Consider the following 22,484-nt stretch of genomic DNA (forward strand, 5'->3'; position numbering starts at 1 on the left):
TTTTGACTTAGGTTGCATGTTTAATAATTTGACAATTATTAATTTCGAAATTAATAAAACAAAAACACAAAAAAGGTCATCATGCATATGTCATGCAGAATTAGGGCATTCTTGGTACGTCATTGCATATTGGATAATATTGCATGTCTCATAGGTTAGAGATTGCTAGGTTAAGATATGTCATGTGTTAAATTAGGATTTAGTCTGACCTGATCCTTAAGATAAGTTGGATAGAGGTCTTAATCTAGATAAGTATTTTTGCATTTTATTAATTTTGAATTTCATGAAAAATACAAAAAAAAAATTGTCTTAGAAAAAATTCATTTCATTATCTAGAATAGATTGCATTTTTAGAAAAATAAAAATCATGTGCACGTCATATAGAATTAGGTTTATAAAATGCACGTCATTTAGTGATTGTTAGGTTCGTTTAATTAGAACTTCCTCGTCATTAGAGTTAGGTCATTTGATAAATTTAGATTGCATATTTATTGCATTTCTTTGGAAGTCGTTTTATTCATTCATATAGTTTAGGTCATATTGCCATGCCATATCATTGCATGTTAGATTAGTAACATTGCATGATCCTCATTAAATAAATAAAAGTAAAAAAAGAAAAAAGAAATTGCGTGTTAATTAGAAACCATATCTAGGGTTGTTGATGTGGATTTTAATTTAACATTGCAGACGCTTTCGTTGCTATGAGGTAAGTCCTGCAATTTATTCATTGCTTTCTTGGATGTTAAATTGGTGGTTTGCGCACCCGTATGATAACCTTACATGTTAGGAAAATAGCGTAAAATTAATTCAAGCTGCTTGCAAAACATTTTTCAAAATAAAAGAAAAAGGACCGAAAGGGTGTTAGAGAAATCTAGCTGAAATAGATTAGTGGCGACTCACAAAAAATAGATTAGTGGCGACTCCTAACTGAAATATCATTTGCATGTTAAGAACTTGAACCTAAGTCGCGAATTAGTATGGGCTTGGGAGAGCCCGAATTAGTATGGGCTTGGGAGAGCCCGAATTAAGTCTAGGCTTAACAATCCATTAACAGTTGGTGTAGGGAAGTTGGTAGCAGGGGATTGGTGCTATTCGATAGCCTCCGCATTTGGTTGCTTTGCCAACATCCCGAAGCTTGGCCTGGCAATGACCTGAGCCGGTGATTGGTGCTCGAGGTTGGAGGAGAAGAGTGAGGCTGTATAGCTCACGTGAGGGAGAATGATCTCCTGAGGCGGGAGAGGGTTGTTGGTACAATGGACATGGAGGTCGAAGTTGCACGGTGCACAAGAGTAAGAGACGCCGGTGCAAGGGTGGCAAAGGCATCAGAGGAAGGAGGCAGAGGGGTAGGTTGGGGAGGAAATTAGGGTGAGAGGGGTGGGAATGGTGGTGGACAGGGCGCTTCGCATGGAACCAGTGCAAATGAAGGAAGTAGCTGCACTAGATGCAGGCGAAGACGTCCAATGGCGCTTTTGACCTGGGATTCGCATTCGAAGCATTGAATCGGATGGTCAAGCCCTTATTGAAAGGGTTGGCAAAGGATCAGGTTGTGTGGATGGCTGAAATGCTTGTGTGACTCCATCCATGAATTAAACTATGTGTGTGTGAAAGAGCTAAGGGAGGGAGGAAGGTTGCCTTATGAATTCCACTGGGAACTGTTTATATAGGCAGGAAATACTGGATGTCCAGTAATCAATGGAAAAACACTGAATATTCTCTAAATGATGTGTTGGACAGGGTCAATTACAATATACAAAATTTATGTAAAAACTTATATTTTTCAGTTGGATCCAATGTGAATTTTATTATGTCTTGATATGTGATTGGCATAATATATTACACTAACCCCATATAATACCCTCTGGAAATTATTTAAAAAGTCATAAATCTATTGGATTGCAGTCAATTGCATTATAAATCTTTCAATTTTACCGATTCAATCATAAGTATTTTGACAATTTGCAATGAAGTTTTTCCAATCAAATATGACTAGAAAATCAATAAGGTGAATGTCAACTACCCTAAATGGCACGACTAGTGTTGACGTGGAGAATTTTTGTAATTTTTAAAAAAATATTTTGAATTTTGTTTTTCTTTTGTTGGGATTTTGGCTAGTAGCATCACCGGTAGGGTGATCCTTCCGTTTAATTGACTCGGTTATTCTTTGTGATCACGCTACACCTACAAATTCATAAAAAAATCGTCCATTTATTTTTTGGCATCATATGCCCTTACCTAAAGGGTAAGTCAAGTTGTTTCTTGTTCCAGGTATGCTTTACTAAAATGGTTAAACTACACTTTTGATCCCTGAACTTGAGAGCAATTTTTTTTTCTTCAACCAAATGCTCCTCAACTTCTAGCTTGTTTCATCAAATTATGAACTTGTATAGCTTTTCTAATCAAGTCCCTTCAGCTTCAAATATAGTTAATCGGATCTGACACATCTTTTTCCATAAACTATCACATCTTTCTCTTGTCTATTTTCATCACCTACATATTCTTTCTATTCTCAATCTTTCTTTGACACACTGTTAGGTTTAACCGTCTCATTTTTGGTACAATTGCAGATGAGTTGAACCATCAGGAGGAATCTGTTGAATTTTGCTAAATAAAGGGGCTCTTCATTGAATAGTCTCACGCTAGTATTCCTTTTAGTCTTTTTATAACAATGAGATGTCTGGGGCAGAGCACTCTAATCATTACTGAGTATTGTGGTCCTTCATCCCCCTCACATCATGGGTAATCACCGAAAATACATGGATCTGTGCTGCTAGGGTGGCTCAACAGAAAAGTGCAAGCGTGGCAATTTGAACTCATGTCATGAGTGAAAAAGAGAAACACAAATTTACCACTTAAGCAACCCCTTGGATTTGAATCTGGAGATTATTGTAAATTGAATGAAGATGAGACATGGCAAAGTCTAAAACGGTTATCATTACATGTGAGACATATATGAATACACGGACAAAATTTTAGCATAATATTTAGTTAGTGTTTCTCATCGTTTTGATTCTACAATTTAGGAGTGATTTGTACAACTCTATATAATGAGTCGCATGAATCTAATTCTAATTACTTATAGGTCTTGTTTATAAATGTAATTATAGCCTCCTATTAGGGAAGTGTTTTACTTCCTGTTGGTGGACAAGTCGATCTTGAGGAGTCTGCCGGAACTCCAGTCTGCACACACAAACACGGGTTGGAGTGTTCGAATATTTTATCTACATTGGCGGTCCAATATCTAAGTTAGTTAGGGAAGAATATGTGCAGATACTGAGGTTAAAAGGGTGATTATAAGCTAAATGCTATAAACTTTACTTGAGTCCCTTGGCAGTATTTATAGACAAGCTTACCCTGGCGGGTGAATGGTCGCTAACATAACGTCATTTGGTTGAGACAGGTGACGGTTTGCTTGGACATGTGAAGACTTTGATATGCCAGGCGGGTCACTTACAATTTTACAAATGGGTGGAAATTAGTCTATGATATTTGAGCCCAACTCTATATGGGATCTATATGAGTTTGCACAACCCATATTCAACCTATTTAGTTTATCAGCTCCAACCCATAATTTGAGACGAAGAAACTTGTTCGGCTGCAAGAAGAGCACCACTTGGCTATTGTATCCTACATCACGAACACTTTTGACTCTTGCAAGTTAATTCTTAAAGAGTTGATAATTGGAAAATATAATTGAAAGGACGAAACTAAAAAGTTTAATGTACGTTATTCACAATATAAAAGGGAAAACAATAGTGTTATACTTAAATGAACCTTAAAACCTAAAAAGGTCATGTTAGCATCGAACCAAAGCTTGAACGTGTTTCATAATTTATGAATGGACTTTTACCACCATCTTCACACCTCCGTTGATAACCAACGCTCAAGCTCCCTCGCTTACTCAATGAGTCAGCCCATAGACCTTTCCATTCTTCAAATGCAACAATTTAAGAAAAAAATTATTACAAATAGATCATGATCGGGTCAGGCATGGGTTGCCGAATTTATACTTTATGTAAATTAGTCAATTTTAGCTGAATATTTTCGACTCAACCCAACAAACCCGTTTGACGGGTGTACATAGACCAATGGGCACTGGAATTTTGAGTAGCGGATGAGCCATTGCTCCCTCCAGTGGATTTATGCAAGGTGGAGGTCTCGTCGAGGGATGACCTGTCAAGGGAGATGGACACACCTCATTATCAAAGGATCGCCTTACCCCGTCGGACAAGGCATGTAACATGTTAGATCAGGTAAGGACATGTGATGTGGGTCCAATAAGGAGCTGGGCATTGGAATTTTGAGTAGCAGACGAGCCATTGCTCCCTCTAGTGGATTTATGCGAGGTGGAGGTCTCGTTGAGGGATGACCCATTAAGGGCGATGAACAAAAGTGGACCTCCATTCTGTTTCAGCTTTCATTGACTGACTTGATCATCAATAGTTACCTTGCTTGTCACAGCCTTGTAATTTTCTCAACTTGATAGGACCATAACAAGATTTTTCATGACTATTCTTGCATTGATGACATCATCATGTCTTACCATAACAAGATTTGTCCGAATTTATACTTTATGTAAATTAGTCAATTTTAGCTTAATACTCAACCCAATAAACCCGTTTGATGGGTGTACATAGACCAATGGGCACCGGAATTTTGACTAGCGGACGAGCCATTGCTCCCTCCAGTGGATTTATGCAAGGTGGAGGTCTCGTCGAGGGATGACCTGTCAAGGGAGATGGACACACCTCATTATCAAAGGATCGCCTTACCCCGTTGGACAAGGCATGTAACATGTTAGATCAGGTAAGGACATGTGATGTGGGTCCAATAATGAGCTGGGAACTGGAATTTTGAGTAGCAGATGAGCCATTGCTCCCTCCAGTGGATTTATGCGAGGTGGAGGTCTCGTCAAGGGATGACCCGTCAAGGGCGATGGACACGCCTCATTATCAAAGGATCGCCTTGCCCCGTCGAACAAGGCATGTAACATGTTAGATCAGGTAAGGACATGTGATGTGGGTCCAATAATGAGCTAAATCCGGAATTGCTGTTTTTTTTTTTAATTCCACATCATGTGTTATCAGAAAATAAGAACAAGTTGAATAGATGAAAAGGATCGACGCTCTTACGACTTTTCACATGGGAGCTGTCTCGCTCAAGCCACCGTCAAAAGAAGAAGCAGGATCATTGACTTGACTCAAACTCTCGCACTTCTTCAATGAAATGCATCTGCCAGCTGCACCTTGTTTGCGTTTCTAACTGGCTATATACCTGCGTATTTAGATACTTACCGAGTCTTTTTACAATTACAAATAATCTTTTGAAATAAAAATGTGAATTTGTTAAAATAATAGTGTGGAATTTTTTTTTATCAGCATTGATTAGTATAATCTATAAGCATTTAAGGTCTAAAATATAATTTTCCTATTAATGTAATAAGCTGGTCCGACGTGGATCTAAAACGTAATATTTTTGAAAGGGATCCTTCTTCAACATAGCGGAGATTTTGCTCTCTTTTTCGGTATAAGCACTATTTCGAACTTTGAAATAACAAACAATCTTCTGACTGCATAAGGTGGGACATTACAAATATGTAATATTCTACAATTTCTTAAATATTGTACGGAGAAATGGACTGACTGAACGTGACGTTGTAAATTATAGGAAAGATCATCTCAAATACTTGACCTCCTGCAACTTTGACCTTTCTCTATGTTTATCATTTCATACTCCTCCGCAACAAAATGCTGATATAACAACTTCATCGAGCCTAGACTTTGCTAGTTTTAGTCTCAATGTGTTTGGAAAGAAGATATTTTCTGGAAACTCACGCTAATTATGTTCAATGTACCAGAAAGTCAAAGATTTTATATTTACAGAAAAGACTAAAGTCCTTGCCCTTACTAGACGGCATGGGCCAATTAGAGATTCAAAGGTAGATTGTAGCCTTGTAGGATAAGGACACAAATGATAATGAACAAAAGTAGGCCAGATGGTGTTTTGGCTTTCATTGATTGACTTTATCTTCAATAGTTTCCTTGCAAAGTGCAACTCACAGCTTTGTAATGTTCTCAACTTGAGAGGTCTATAAAAGATCCGTCATGACTATTCTTGTATTGACGACATCCACATGTCTTCATATCAAAGATCATGTTGCCTGTTGATATATTTTGCCAATTGTCTCTAAACAATGTTGCATGCATACCTTAAGAGACTCAAGTTGAGAATGCTTTTACTAATCCTTATGGACTTTTCCTATAGAGATAGGTTACATTTGGTCATTTGGATTTCTAATTAAAATAGGATTGAATAAGATAAAATATGAAATCTAGGGTTTTTGCTATATCATATCCACTGTGTAGAGATTTCAGTAATAAAATCAGATATATTAACATCATATCATACATATTATTTGGTATAAATGGTACATCAGTATAAATAGACCTAAACATAACTGGAGATAGTAAAAATCTCTCATGACACTTTTGCTTACTTTATTTTTATTTTACTTTCCTCTATTTTTTAATTAATTTTTTTCCCTTCCATCATTTTTTAATATGATTTTATTAAATAATAAACTGAACTAATATATCTAAAATACTAAAATTCCTAAAATATTCCAAAATGTATAATTTGTAGTAAAGATATATATTATAACTGACAAATGAGAGTAAAGTTGATTATAAATTGTGAGAAAGACCTACTTACATGTACAGTCAATAATTCTGTTTATTTATGAGTAATGGAAAGTCAAAATGATATATGTGTGGAAAAAGACTGAAGGCATCACCCCCTACTTGAACGGCCCGGTAATTCAGGGATTGTAAAAGACACAATTGATAATGGAAAAAAAGTAGGCCCCCATGGTGTTTTCAGCTTTCATTGACCGACCTTATCACCGGCTATTAACTTGCATGTCACGGCCTTCTAATTTTCTCATTTTGAGAAAAAGATAAAAATTTCTGCCATGACTATTCTTGCATTTGATGATATCATCATGTCCTAGTATGGTAGAACATATTGCCCGCTAGTATATATTCACGAATTATTTCGTAACAACGTCAAGAGAGAACTAAAAAGACTCGAGTTGAGAGTGTTTTGCTACAAATCCTCGTGGACCTTGCCCCTAGATATCGGCTTTTGCCCATGTCATTCTCATGCCTAACTACCATCATTCTTCTATTAGGGAGTGTCCTAGCTTTAGCAAAAGATGGCCGGGACGAGATTGATCGATTGGCTTTATTAGAATTCAAGGCTCGAATAGCCGATCCTAGTGGGGTTTTGAGCTCGTGGAATGATTCTAGCCACTTTTGCGATTGGTACGGTGTCACATGCGGTCGCAAACACCGAAGAGTCACTGTACTAGACCTTGGCTCCAAGAACTTATCCGAGGTTGTGTCGGCCCATATTGGTAATTTGAGCTTTCTGAGGGAAGTCAATATGGAGAATAATAGTTTTCATGCCGAAATTCCCCTGCATTTTGGCTGCTTGCTTCGATTGCAGAAATTGTTCCTTAATAACAACTCGTTCAGTGGTCAGATCCCTTCGAATCTCTCCTATTGCTCTAATTTGCTCGTTCTTAACTTAGGCTTGAACATGCTCAAAGGAAATTTGCCAACAGAACCGGGCTCATTGTCCAAGCTCCAAGGACTTACACTTCAAGCCAACAGCTTGATGGGAAACATCCCGCCGTCTATTGGAAACTTATCATCTCTTCAAAAGTTCGGAATAATGCGGAATAACTTCGATGGGACGATCCCAAGGACTCTTGGCCAGCTGAGAAATCTAAAGATCCTCTATCTCGCCAGAAATAAATTTTTCAGTACAATTCCTATCTCAATCTTCAATATATCCGCTCTGGCATGGCTTGGTGTAGGTGGAAACCAATTAGAAGGGGGTTTACCTAGCAACTTAGGCTTCACTCTTCCGAATATCAAGTTTATCAACACGTATCAGAACCACCTCACTGGACCCATTCCCGAGTCAATATCCAATGCCTCTAACCTCAAGCTAATCCAAATCAACGAGAACAATTTTACTGGGAAAGTTCCTTCTTTTTCAAAGATAAGAGGACTCTGGTGGTTTAGTATTGGCCACAACAACTTAGGAGGTGAGCAATCTACTGATTTGGACTTCCTCTGCTCTTTAACTAATTCCACAAAATTGGAACTTTTGGGCATAGCGGAAAATGCTTTTCGAGGACTAATACCCGATTGTATCAATAACCTCTCGATCACCCTTTCCTGGTTTGGGTTAGCATACAACCATATTTCTGGAACCTTACCTTCCGAAATCGGAAATCTCATCAATTTGGAGGTTTTGCGATGGCAAGGCAATAACATCTCGGGAAACATTCCTTTTGAGATCGGAAATCTGAACAAATTGAAGCTTTTGCATCTCGGCCAAAATAAATTATCGGGGCAAATACCGGAATCGTTTGGGAATTTAAGGATGTTAATCAAATTGTACTTAGACAGAAATAATTTCCAAGGCTCGATACCATCGTCTTTGAAAAATTGCCAAAATCTACTTCTCTTGAACCTTTCGACCAACAACCTCAGCGGTTACGCACCTAAGGAGATTATGGGCCTCTCATCTTTGTCAATTTGCCTCGACTTGTCTCGAAATAGTCTTATTGGCTCCCTTCCAGAAGAAGTTGGAAAATTGCAAAATCTCGGTGAACTACGTCTTAACGGGAACGGATTATCTCAATAGATTCCAAGCAGTATAGGCAGTTGCATAAGCATGGAACGCCTATATATATAGGATAATTTCTTTGAAGGGCCCCTACCATCACTTATGAGTTCCATGAGAGGCCTTCAGGTTTTGAATGTTTCCAACAACCAATTGTCTGGCCAAATCCCAAAATTTCTAGAGTCATTAAATCTGACAAATTTGAGCCTATCTTATAATGATTTCGAGGGTGCATTGCCTACAGGAGGAGTTTTCAGAAGTGCCATTTCAACTTCGGTCATTGGAAACAAGAAGCTTTGCGGGGGTCTCTCAAATTTTCAACTATCGAAATGCTACTACAAAGAGTCAAAACGGATGAGAATAAGCGGAACTGCAAAAATTCTTATATCTACAGTCTCTGCTCTTGTTGGAGTAGCTTGCATATTGTCTTTGTTATACTTCTTCTGGTTTGGACACAATAAGAACGCATCAGCTTCAAGCTCTTCTGAAGATGGGTTTTTGCATGTTTCTTATCACAATCTACTAAAAGCGATAGGTGGATTCTTCCCCACCAATTTGCTTGGCGTGGGAAGTTTTGGGTCCGTGTACAAAGGGCTGCTTGATCAAACTCAGTCGATTGTGGCCATCAAGATTCTTGACCTTACATGTGGTGGAGCTTCCAAGAGCTTCATAGCCGAGTGCGAGGTCTTGAGAAGAATCCGACATCGTAATCTCGTGAAGATACTCACGGCATGTTCTGGGTTTGATTTTAATGGAAATGATTTCAAGGCACTAGTCTACGAATTCATGTCAAACGGAAGCTTGGATGAGTGGCTGCACCCAACTGCATCACAATATACAAAGAGAAACAAGTTGAGTCTACTTGAGAGAGTGAATATTGCAATCGATGTTGCTTGTGCACTAGATTATCTCCATCATAACAACTAACGCTATCAAGAAAACCATCAACACATGTTGGGATTATCGGATTCCCAAAAACCGGATTCAACACTAAATCGAACCCCTAAAACGAATGCGGAAGACGAGCCCGGAAAATTCACATGTATCACCGATCCTAAAGCACACCACGGAATCGAGCGTACCTTGTTAGCCATAGATTAAACACCGACGCCGATAAGAGGAAGAGAAACCGATCCCGTTCGATCCGATGACGTTGATTTGGCCTTGAAGGGAAGAGGGCGTCGCCTTTTTCTTCTTGTTTTTTTCTTTTGGAGGGAAAGAGGGAGAGGAACGTACGTAATGTCAAAAGGTACGTTCTCCCTCTCTTTCCTCCCTTATATACGTCCCTCCAAAAAACAAAGAAACGTACCCCTTCATCCATGGGTCTTAATCTTGTGGGCCGGGCTTTTAGGCCCAACATGGGCGGACGGACCAACTTAGGCCCATCACATAAACCATCATCTCCCACTCGCACATGGTGGGCCGAACAGGATTCTCTTTACCCCTCTTCAACATTCATACCGGTGAATAATCCGTGCGACCAACATACTTTGAAAGCTCGTTGCTATACATCTGTTAGGAATATATAGCAGCTTATAATGGGCATCACACTCTGAGTAGATTTAGTATGCAGTACCCTAGATCGATCGATCACATTTATATCTCTCTTGATCTCTTTTAAACAATGATATATATATATATATATATATATATATATATATATATATTGTATTCACAATTATGATTATCCCAAAGATAGTCATAATTGGTTGACCAGTGAATACAAAACTTAGAATGTGATTCTCCATATTCGATTTTCCTCTTTCCTTCAAACTCCAAATTTCAGTTTAGCTTGCTTTTCTAGAAATGTCCCATTAGATCGAATCAACTCATGACCATTGGCAACATCCTAAGATAGCAAACACTAAATAGAAATCTTGAGAATAAGTAAAAGTCATGAGGGCACTAAAAATTGAGGAACTCTTTTCCTCAAGAGTCTCACACGGCATAAAAGTTGAGATCAAACTTTTTGCCACTCTTATTAGTCGTCTCATGCATACATAGTATGAAATACGTATTACGGTATTAACTCATTTCCCATGGAGCGTATGTCTACACCTTCAATACCGTACAGATGATAATTCAGACATACCCAATGTCTAACTTGAGTTCACGTATCTACTCATTTACAAAATTCATCAGAACTCACATCTGGCATCATAGACAGATAAAATAAAATATGTGGGGTATTTTACTTTCGAACATAGTAAATATCATATCCTCATCTTAATACTCAGTTAAGGTGACTTATATATTTTAAGCTTGAGCTCTCGATTATCACCTAGATAATAAGCTTAAAAACAGTCTCATATCTATTTATCACACAGTAAATAGAGGCGATTACCCGTGTGAGTGGGCTAATATTTTATCTGTCTGACATACTTTCTTAACTTAAAGTAATGCATTGAACATTAAGATGTATAAGGATCAAACAAATATTCATAGGCATTAATAATGAAAAAACACAAGTTCATAAATGTGAACAACTCAGGGAAATTACAATCAAGTATATCAGACTCTACGCAATCCTAGAGATTTTACATGACCACAAAACACATATCTAGGTATTGGCTTTGTCATAGGATCTGCTACCATTCTATACGTAGATATGTACTGTAAGTTTACATCCTTTCGTGCAACCATATCTTTGACAAAGTTATGCTTGGTATTTATATGTTTGGTCTTGCCATGATAGTTTGGATCTTTGGTATACGCTATAGCTGCTTGGCTATCATAGTTAACCAATAATGGATTTGCAGCTTTCTCAATAACACCTAAATGATCCAAAAATCTCTTAAGCCAAACTCCTTCTTGTACCGCTGCTGATAATGCCATGAACTCAGCTTCCATCGTGGACAAGGCTATACACGTTTGCTTCTTACTGCTCCATGATATGGTGCCATTGTTCAGTAAGAAAGCAAATCCAGAGGTAGATTTCCTTTCATCTAAATCTCTTCTCCAATTAGCATCATAATAGCCTTGGAGTCGCAGATCCTTTCCTTGATAACTCAACGTATAATCAGCAGTTCCCTTTAGATACCTCAGTATTATTTTAACGGCTTTCCAATGTGCTGGACCTGGATTGGATTGGTATCTACTCACCATTCCAACTGCAAAACATATATCAGGTCTTGTACACATCATAGCGTACATCAAGCTCCCAACAGCACTAGCATAAGGAATATGTTTCATTTGTTTATTCTCTTGTGGAGTCATTGGACACAGTCTATGGCTCAATCCTTCACCTTTTGCAATAGGAGTGTCTATGGGTTTACAATCTTGCATACGAAATCGTTCAAGAACCTTGTTTATATATGTTTCTTGCGAAAGAGATAACGATCTCTTCGAACGATCTCTTGAAATCTTAAGTCCGAGAATGTATGCAGCCTCACCCATATCCTTCATCTCAAAGTTGGAAGACAACCAACTCTTGACAGTATTAACAAGCTCCATATTGCTTCCGGTAATTAGTATATCATCAACATATAATGATATGATCACAAATTGATCATTGGATCTTTTGATATATACATAATGATCATCTATCATTGTAAAGTCATATGCCATTATGGCATTATGAAAACGTATATACCATTGTCTCGACGACTGCTTAAGGCCATATATCGACCTTAAAAGTCGACATACATTTTCTTCTTGGTCTTTCACTATGAAACCAACAGGTTGTTCCATATATATTTCTTCCTCTAATTCTCCATTGAGGAAAGCAGTCTTTACATCCATTTGATGTAACTCAAGATCCATACTATCAATTATTGCTAGAATAATGCGAATCGAGGTAAATCTCACTACAGGAGAAAATGTATCTTCATAACCAATTCATTCCTGTTGATTATACCCCTTCGCCACAAGGCGAGCCTTATGCCTTTCTATCGAGCCATCAGCCTTTCGCTTTATTTTGAGAACTCACTTGTTCCCAATAGCTTTGCGTCCTTTTGAAAGATCAACCAGTTCCCAGACTTGGTTTGATTTCATTGACTCCATTTCCTCTTCCATTGCATGAATCCATTTCTCCTTACTAGAGAAATTCATAGCCTCATTAATATTTCTTGGCTCATCCTCATCTTGCGGAGCAATGATAAAATTTTCCCCTTCAATGTCAAAACGTCGACGGGGAATACTTTGGCGACTTGTTCGCCGTATGGGAAATTGTACACTTTGCACATCATTCCCCATTATGCTCCCACTTGGATTAGATGATGATGATGTCGTCTCATCATGTGGTTGTAATTGAGAATAAGTTGAATTCAATTCATCACTTTTCATATTACTCTCACTTAGACGAACTCCACTAATATCATTATCTTGATCCAAGGTTTCAAATAAGGAGTAATCTTCCCCTATTTCACCCTTCTTAGGAAATTCATCCTCTAAGAATGTGACATCCCGTGATTCAAATTCAGTTATACTCCCACTTTCTTGCTCACCTATGAACACACACCCTTTTGAGTGTTCCGAGTATCTTATGAAAATACTATTCTTTCCTCTGGGACCCAATTTCCCAAACTTATGAGAGGACTCATGAGTATAGGCAGCACAACCCCATGGCTTAAGAAAACTTAAGTCCGATTTTCTACCTGTCCATAACTCATATGGAGTGGAAGTAACTGATTTGGAAGGCATCCAGTTAAGTATATAGGTAGCAGTTAACAACACATCACTCCAAAAAGTGATAGGTAAGTTAGCATGCGCCATCATGGACCTAACCATTTCCAGTAGGGTTCTATTTCTTCTCTTCACAACACCATTTTGTTGAGGAGTATATGAAATAGACAACTGTCTTTCTATTCCTTTTTCATCACATAATTTTCTGAACTTATCAGATAAATATTCTCGACCTCGATTGGATCTCAATGCTTTTATTTTCTTGTCTAATTGATTTTCTACCAGGTTCATAAACCTTTTGAAACAACTTAATGCTTCAGATTTATGAGAAATCAAATAAACATATCCGTATCGAGTATAATCATCTATAAAAGTGATGAAATAAACAGTCACATGCCTTCCTCTCACATTCATTTGACCACAGACATTAGAATGGATTAAATATATATCTCTTGTTTACCTATTTGAAATATTTCTCCTATGCATAATTGAAATTTTTAACATACCATCCGATTTGCAACCGCGCCTAGGATTTTTTATTTCATTTATAAGGCTTTAGATGAAATAATTAATCAAGCAGGAATAAAATTGATATTATGATATTTAAGGCTTAAGATCAATTCATTGATTTTATTAGCGAGATATTATTCCTTGATCTGAATGATATATGCTATCATTGATGATTTTGGATGATTTGTTTTGTTTGGATTTTTTTCATTTATCTTGAAGTATGTTTGAATTAGATTAGGTTCATGTTAGAACATGCATGCTTTAGGGTTAAGCATTTTATTTATTATGAATTGTCGAAATAAAAGAAATTAAAAAAAACATAAATTAGGATGTTAGATTTTTGTTTTATTAGCTTAAATTGTATGTTTAATTATTTGACATTTTTTTTTTAAATTTCGAAGTTGATAAAAAAAACAACAAAAATCATCATGCATATGCCATATAGAACTAAGGCATTATTTATACGTCATTGCACGTTAAGGTAAAATTGCATATTTCATTTTAAGTTTAAATTGATTAGATATACTACATCTTAGGTTAGAGATTGTTAAGTTAAGATAATATCTTGATTTAAATTAGGGTTTAGCATGACCTAATCCATAATATAAGTATGATAGAGTCTTAATCTTGCTAGATAATTTTCACATATAAATGACTTAAGATAAATTAGTTTCAATTCCTAGGATAGATTGCATTCTTTTTTTGTTTTTCTCTTTTTAAAAAATAAAAAATGTCATTGCATGTCATATATAATTAGATTCAGTGATTGTTGCTAGATACATTTAATTATAAACTGCATGTCATTAGAATTAGGTTATTTAGTTATATTACATTGCATAAAGCATGATTCTCATTAATTAAATAAAATAAAAAAGAAATTGTGTGTTAATTAGAAATCATATCTATGGTTGTTGATGTGAATTATGATTTAATGACACAAATGCTTTCGTTGCTACAAGATAAGTCCCGTAATTTATTCATTGCTTTCATTGTGTTAAATTGATTGTTTACATACCCGCATGATCACCTCTCATGTTAGGAAAATGGATTTAAAATCAATTCAAGCTACATTCAAAAATACTTTTGAAAATAAAAAAGAAATGGTACCGAAATGGCATTAGAAAAGTCTAGTGTAATCAAGTCCCTGTACTCGAAATCTTTGGTTCGTAGGAATAAAATAATCCTCTCATTATTTTACTTAGGTATTTAATTGACCTACCATAAACTAATTAGTGGCAACTCCTAAATAAAATCCATTTGCATGTTAAGAAGTTTTAACTATGTCGTGAATTGGTATGGGCTTGGGAGAGCCCAAGCTAAGCTTTGGCTTAGTAATCCATTGGGCAAACCCTAAGTGATTCACCCGAAAAATTTGGTCGCGACAGTTGGCATGGACTAGCTCACCAAGCAACAAGCTAAGATGAACTATTATCATAAAGCGATTCGATTTAACTTGTTAGAGGGTGGAAGTTTCGAGTTTGTTGGGAATTGAGGGGAACCCTCGATTACCTTAGTTTCGTCGCTTGAGGTAACCCGTTTATTAGGCGGGGGTTGTCGAGGTTACCTGGCAATTGTCGTAAATAGGACAGTTGAGGAGCTGAAGATCAAAGATATCTCAGTGGTGCAAGAATTTTCAGATGTATTCCCAAATGAATTGCCAGGTCTATTACCGAGAGAGAGAGATCGAGTTTGTGATTGAGTTAGCTCCCGGGACAGAGCCAATTTCTAAGGCTCCTTACTGGATGTCGTTATCTGAGTTAAAAGAACCGAAGGTGTAGATGCAGGAGTTGTTGGATAAGGGATTCATACATCCCAGTGCATAACCTTAGGGAGCACCAGTTTTGTTCATGAAAAAGAAAGATGGTTCATTGCGTTTGTGTATCGACTATTGTTGATTTAATCAAGTGACAATCAAGAATAAGTATCCACTTCCGAGGATCAACGATTTGTTTGATCAACTACAAGGAGTATCGATATTTTCCAATCGACTTAAGAATAGGTTATCATCAGTTAAGGATAAGAAATAAGGATATACCGAAGACATCATTTCGTACTCGATATGGCCATCATGAATTCACTATAACCCCATTTAATTTAACGAATGCCCCAATTGCTTTTATGGATCTAATTAACCAAGTGTTCAAAGAATATCTTGATCAGTTCGTGATCGTATTCATCGATGATATTCTAGTATATTCAAGAAGTGTTGAGGAGCACGAAAGTCATCTGAGAGTGGTACTGTAGACTCTAAGGATTCACAAGCTGTACGCTAAGTTTAGCAAGTGCGAGTTTTGGCTGACTTGTGTTGCGTTCCTTGGCCACGTGATTCCAAGTGAAGGAATCTCTATGGACCTATCTAAAATTGAAGTAGTGATCAGTTGGCCAAGATTGACAACAGTGACAGAGATCTAAAGTTTTCTGAGTTTAGTAGGCTACTACAGAAGGTTCGTCGAAGAATTTTCAGCTTTGGCATCGCCATTGACTCAACTCTTGAAGAAACAAGAGAAATTTGTGTGAACAGACAAGTGCAAGCGTAGTTTTCAAGAGCTTAAGCTAAGTACCGCATTTGTGCTAACCATTCCATCTGGTCCTCGAGGATACGAGATCTATAGTGATGCGTCATTCAGAGGACTAGGTTGCGTGCTAATGCAACATAGTAGAGTTGTTACAAACGCCTCCCTTTAGAACTCGCAACAATCATTTTCGCTTTAAAGATATGAAGACATTATTTGTGTGGAGAAATATTTCAGATTTTCAATAACCATCAAAGTCTTAAGTATATATTCTCTTAGAAAGAGTTAAATATAAGACAATGTTGATGGATGGAACTTCTGAAGGACTATGATTGTGATATTTTGTATCACCCTAGAAAGGCTAATAAGGTCACGGACGCTTTGAGTCGGAAGTCTTTAGTCGCACAGATGATAGTTAAGGAATGGGTTTTACTCGAAATGGCTCGAGAATTGGTTTTCAAATTTGAGGTAGGCCACATTTTAAATCTTATGGCCTTCCTCATAATTGAGTTGGATGTTCAAATTAGAATCAAGATACTTCAATCGACAGACCCAATGTTCAAAAGATTCTACAAGAGGATACTAATAAGAGAAATGCTTATTTTCAGATTTCTGAGAATGGAACACTTAGGTTCCAGAGATGATTGTGTGTACCTGACAATATAGAGCTTAGAGATGAGATCTTATTAGAAGCTCATTGTAACAGTTACAGCATTCATCTTGACAGTACGAAGATGTATCAGAATCTCCGTTAACACTATTTATGGTTTGGTATGAAGGCGGACATCACCAAGTATGTCGCTAAGTGTTTGACACATCAACAAGTGAAGGCCCAACATTGTAAGTCGGGAGGACTTTTGTAACCTCTTGAGATCCCAACAAGTGAAGGCCCAACAAGTGGAAATGGGAGCACATCACGATAGATTTTGTGACAGGTTTACCGAGGAGTCAAAGAGGTAATGATTCCATTTAGGTAATGTGTGGCATCCTAGAATTTAATAAAAATCCCTAAATATGCCATGAACCATGGATAGGCAATGGAAACATCATTATTGTATTTTTGTAGCCTTCTAATCCATGATTTGCGGTGAGATGTATGGTCAAGTTTTTAATGGATGAATTTTGGGAAAGGAAGTTCTATCTTTGGCCATATGTATTATAAATTGGAACTTATGAATTTATAATTGCAAGTGAATAGTTATCTTAAATTGCAATGTAGTACTTTGATTTAATAGAGATTTAATTAGTTTTTAAAAGGGTCAATTTTAGGTTAATTAAGCTTGGGTCTTAGGCCCAAGAGGGATGGGCCTAAGATGGGCCAAGCTGGCTGGCCTATAAGCCCATGAAAGGGTTGTCGACCGTGCAAGAGGGGAGGGGAAGAGACCGGTTGCATGCCTCCCCCATTTGTCCCAAAGAAATTGCCAAGTGTCACCCATGCATACCTAATGATGACTAATGATTGAGGGGAAGAAATTAAGGGAGATGATGCCGGTTTAAGCGAGAATGAGAGGGAGAGAGAGAGGTTTGACCGAGAGAGAAAGAGAGGAGAGAAAGAAAAGAAAGAAAGGAAGAAAGAAAGAAGAGAAGAGAAGAGGAAAGGAGGAGAGGCCGTGCGTCCGTCGTCTGTCGCCACCGTGTCCAGTCGCCGTGTGCTCGCTGTTTGCTTGGTGAGGAAAGTTGGGATCCTTAGTCTACTCTTGCATGTTGTGCCTAGAGTGTGTGAGTGAGTGATGATAAATTTAGGATTGTTTAGGGTGTGAAAAACGGATGTTTTAAGAGTGGTATTCAAAAACTAGTAAACTATTCTTGAGAAAACAGCTTGACCTTGAATGTTTTAGTGGCTTGCATGTGATGTTTGAGTTGGATTTTTGCTTTGAATTATAAATGAAAGTTGTTAAGGACATCCTGAGGTTTAACATATCAAAAATTTAGAGAAAACCAACAAGGATAGGTAGGTGAAATCATGGTTTTTCGAAGAGTGTTGAATCTGGAGATTTCGGTACTAGGAACAGAAGTTTTAACCGCCTATATTTAATTATCTAGGACGAATCTAACTTTTATTCCTTCATGAAAAATCTACCTTAGGGTCTTGAATACCACATAGTCGGATTTCATAATTTTTTAAGATCATTAGGTATTTAATCGGAAATATTTCAAAAACTGTGTAATCTGACGCGTTCGGACTTAGTCAGTTTCAATGCGTGGGCCATATCATTTTGTATGATGTTCTTTCGGCAAAGTGTTCTTCATGAAGTATCTTTATTTATGTCTTCCCTGCAACACATTCGAATTTCATAATTTTTGAATTTCATTTGCCTATTTAACTGAAAATGTTTCAAAAACTGTGCAAGTTAAGTGGTTATGATAATGGTGCTGTGATGTTCGGTCTATACTGCATGATATGAGGGACTTTTGGTGCAGTGTTCTTCACGAAATGTCTGCCTTTATGTCTTGAATATCACATGTTCGAATTTCATAATTTTTAAAGGTCATTTGGGTATTAAATGAAATTATTTTATAAAACTGTGCAAACTGGATTGTGAGGATTTCAAAGGCTGCAATGCATTGACTATTCTGTTTTGCATGAGCCCCATAAACTGTATTGTTGTAAGTGATTAAATCTTACTGCACATGAGATGATATTGGGCATTGCATATAGAATCAAAAGCTGAATTTGACTTTGTTGCCATTACATCATGTGCCATATTGATTGTGAGACATAAATTGGTAAATATGAATTATGATGAATGAGGAGACTATTTGAGGTGAGCCGACAATGCCTTGGGAGTGTCAGGATGCCTAGGATGGGGGGTGCCGGATGCCTGATTGTATTACCATACATGCCCGGATGTCATCGGGAGTTTCGAAATGCCCGGAATGGTTGGGTGCCGGAAGCCTCGGAGGTTTTTGCTCGGGGGGATGCCTCGTGATGCCAGTTGGGATACAATATGCTCGGAATATGGGGGTGCCGGATACCTGGTGGTGTGTGCCAAAGGTTTCTCATGATGCCAGGTTGGGGTGCAAGTGATAAAATGTGAGATGCAATTATTGATCCCGGGAAAGAAAGATGTGATCAAATTGAAAGATAAAAAGTGAAAATTGAATCATGCATGGTATGGTGACATGTATGCATGGCTGTATGATATGATGATGATGATAAGTGCATGGTTGTATATGCACCTATGGCATGATGGTATATGTATGAATGCTTGGTGATGAGTGCATGAGGATGTATGCACATGATAACTCTATAAAAATAGAGTTATTTTACCTATTTTAGGCAGTAATTAATGCATTATATGTGAGAAAATATTTGGATTTCTTTCTGATTATTTGAATTTTCCTTGTTTATGCAGAATAATGAGATAATGGAGAGGATAAGGAAAAGAATGGCAACTATCAGGAATTCAAATAAAAGCAGCAGTGGAAGATGGATATCAAATCAGTAAATTCTTGATTTTGTTCCGTAATGTTATCTGCAAGCGTTAGGAGATAGATATCTTGGATATATCCTATAAATAGAGACAGAAAGAGCAACTAGGTTTTTTTTTTTTTTTTTTTTTTTGGGGGGCGTTAGATCGTTTTCCCTTGTTCTGAGATTTTTCAAGTATTTTAAAGAGAAGACAAAAGTGGTGACAGAATTCTTGTCATTTGATTCAAGATGCTAGGTTTGATTTATATTTATATTTTTTCTTCTACTATGTTCTAATTTTCTTTTGTTAGGGCTACGATGTAGCCTAACCATGATGATGTGAATTTCATGATTTTTATGTTTTACAATTGATTTCATTCATGTGAGTTATATATTATTGCGTTTAATGCTTTTGAGTGACTGGCCACCACTTGAATGATTTGATGTGCATGTTTGAGACTGAGAGGTGATAATATGCAATTGTTCATTATAATATATAACCATGAATTAAACGTGGATAGAAATATACTGCGTTATTTGTGTAGCTTTCGGTGATAAGGTGATCCAAAAGACTCATTGTAAATCGGGAATATTCATAGTTTTTAATGCACTCATGTTTATTTTAATTCACATAGAGATATAGTGGATTAATAAGCTGAATAGGTTTGCTATACCTAGAGATATGATAGTAAATAGATTAGGAAATTCCGCTATCACAAGTTTGATATCGTTCTTGTATTCATAACAATATGAAATTCATATCTAGTGGTTATGGTGAAATCAGACGCTCTAACATATTTATTTGATTGATTTTACTACATTTAGTCTTCAAGTTTTGTTTTTAATTTATTCTAAATTATATTTTGATTTGTTAGATAAATTTTATAATTAATCTATTTTAGTATTTAATTGGTTTATTAATCATCGATCTCCGTGGGATGATACTTTATCTCATCATTATATTACTTGTTTGATATGTGCACTTGTATTTAGAATTTTATGAACAAGTTTTTGGCATCGTTGCCAGGGATCGTTTGTTTAATACTAATTAATATTGATACCAGATAATTCTAAGTTTAATCTAGCTTTTGTTTTGTTTTATTTTTCAGGGTGTACATCAGTTTATGACACGTAGCCAACAAGGGGAACTTGTTGAACTTGATCCAGAAATCGAGCGAACATTCAAAAGGCGACTGAGAGAATAGAGAAATTACGCTAAGATGGCAGATGGTGATAATGAAAATCTACGTAGACTTTTAAGAGATTATGCTGCGCCAACAGTTCAAGGCGCCACATCAAGTATCAAAAGACCTGCAATTCAAGCAAACAACTTTGAGATCAAACCATCACTCATTTAGATGCTTCAACAATCAGTGCAATTCAGTGGGCTACCAAGCGATGATTCAAATGCTCACATCGATGCTTTTCTTGAAATCTGTGACACCATTAAACATAATGGAGTTACAGATGATGCTATTAGATTGAGATTATTTCCATTCTCTCTTAGAGATAAAGTTAAGAGTTGGCTTTCTTCTCTTCCTGCAGGATCAATTACTACATGGAATGATATGGCTCAGAAATTTCTTGGTAAGTTCTTTCCACCTGCAAAGTCTTCGAAGATGCGTAACGATATTACTAATTTTATGCAGATGGATAATGAATCATTAATGAAGCATGGGAAAGATTTAAAGAATTTCTTAGGAGATGCCCACATCATGGACTACCTGTATGGATGCAAGTACAAGCTTTTTATAATGGCTCTAGTGTAAATCTTTGTTCTATGATTGATGCAGCTGTAAGGGGGACTTTAAATAATAAAACACCAGAAGAAGCCTACAATCTATTAGAGGAGATGGCATCCAATAGTTATCAGTGGCCTACTGAGAGATTACCAATGCGAAAAGTTAGCGGAGTTCATGAAGTGGATGCTTTTGCTGCAATTGCTGCACAATTTGAAACGCTCAACAAAAAGCTTGATAATATGACTATTTCAACCATGAAAATTCACAATTTGACATGCGATTTTTGTGGTGGAGGACATGTTAGCACAGAGTGTCAGGTAGGTAATACTTTTAAACAACCTCATGAAAATTCTAACTTTGTTGGAAATTTTAACAGGTCACAGAATAATCCCTACTCCAACACATACAATCCGGGATGGCGAAATCATCCAAATTTTTCATGGAACAATAAGAATGTGACGAGACCACAATGATTCAAACAATTAGAAGAGACAAAGTCAAATTTGGAAGACATAGTCACCAAACTTGCTAACACAACTCATGACTTCATCAAAAGCACGGATGTGAGATTTCAAAACCAAAAGACTTCAATTAGAAATCTAGAGATGCAAGTGGGTGAGTTAGCAAGCATGATGTCAAGAAGGCAATAGGGTTCTTTGCCGAGCAACACAAAGAAAAATCCAATTGAAAACATAAAGGCTATTACCCTGAGAAGTGGTAAACAAGTGAGAGAAGAAGAGATTGTCAGAGACAAAGAAGAGGTGATCAATAAACAATCAAAGGAGACAAGCAAGAGTAAACTTTTTCCATATAATCCCAAGCCATATGTGCCGCCAATTCCATTCCCTCAGTGACTCCAGCAGCACAAAATGGATAAGCAATTTTCTAAATTTCTTAATATATTTAAAAATTTGCACATTAACATTCCTTTTGCAGATGCTTTAGCGCAAATGCCTAGTTATGCACAATTTTTTAAGGAGATTTTGGCAA

General features: G+C 36.9%; 2 protein-coding genes and 1 non-coding gene across 3 annotated transcripts; 2 read left to right on the top strand and 1 right to left on the bottom strand.

Moving 5' to 3' along the window:
* Positions 1-7,146: 7,146 nt before the first annotated feature.
* LOC120295845 (probable LRR receptor-like serine/threonine-protein kinase At3g47570) lies at positions 7,147-8,715 on the top strand. Its single transcript, XM_039317443.1, has one exon. The coding sequence runs from the start codon at positions 7,147-7,149 to the stop codon at positions 8,713-8,715; it is 1,569 nt and encodes a 522-aa protein (XP_039173377.1).
* A 93-nt stretch (positions 8,716-8,808) lies between these two features.
* LOC120295846 (putative receptor-like protein kinase At3g47110) lies at positions 8,809-9,621 on the top strand. Its single transcript, XM_039317444.1, has one exon. The coding sequence runs from the start codon at positions 8,809-8,811 to the stop codon at positions 9,619-9,621; it is 813 nt and encodes a 270-aa protein (XP_039173378.1).
* Positions 9,622-21,368: 11,747 nt separating this feature from the next.
* LOC120296526 lies at positions 21,369-21,474 on the bottom strand. Its single transcript, XR_005553474.1, has one exon. It is a non-coding gene; the product is annotated as a small nucleolar RNA R71 (small nucleolar RNA).
* Between the last annotated feature and the right edge of the window lie 1,010 nt (positions 21,475-22,484).

Source organism: Eucalyptus grandis, chromosome 7, assembly GCF_016545825.1.
Source record: "Eucalyptus grandis isolate ANBG69807.140 chromosome 7, ASM1654582v1, whole genome shotgun sequence".
NCBI classification, from domain to species: domain Eukaryota; kingdom Viridiplantae; phylum Streptophyta; class Magnoliopsida; order Myrtales; family Myrtaceae; genus Eucalyptus; species Eucalyptus grandis.

Bases quoted from the DNA above. Each gene is read 5' to 3' on its own strand.
- LOC120295846 (XM_039317444.1), top strand. From the start codon at position 8,809: ATGAGAGGCCTTCAGGTTTTGAATGTTTCCAACAACCAATTGTCTGGC.
- LOC120295845 (XM_039317443.1), top strand. From the start codon at position 7,147: ATGTCATTCTCATGCCTAACTACCATCATTCTTCTATTAGGGAGTGTC.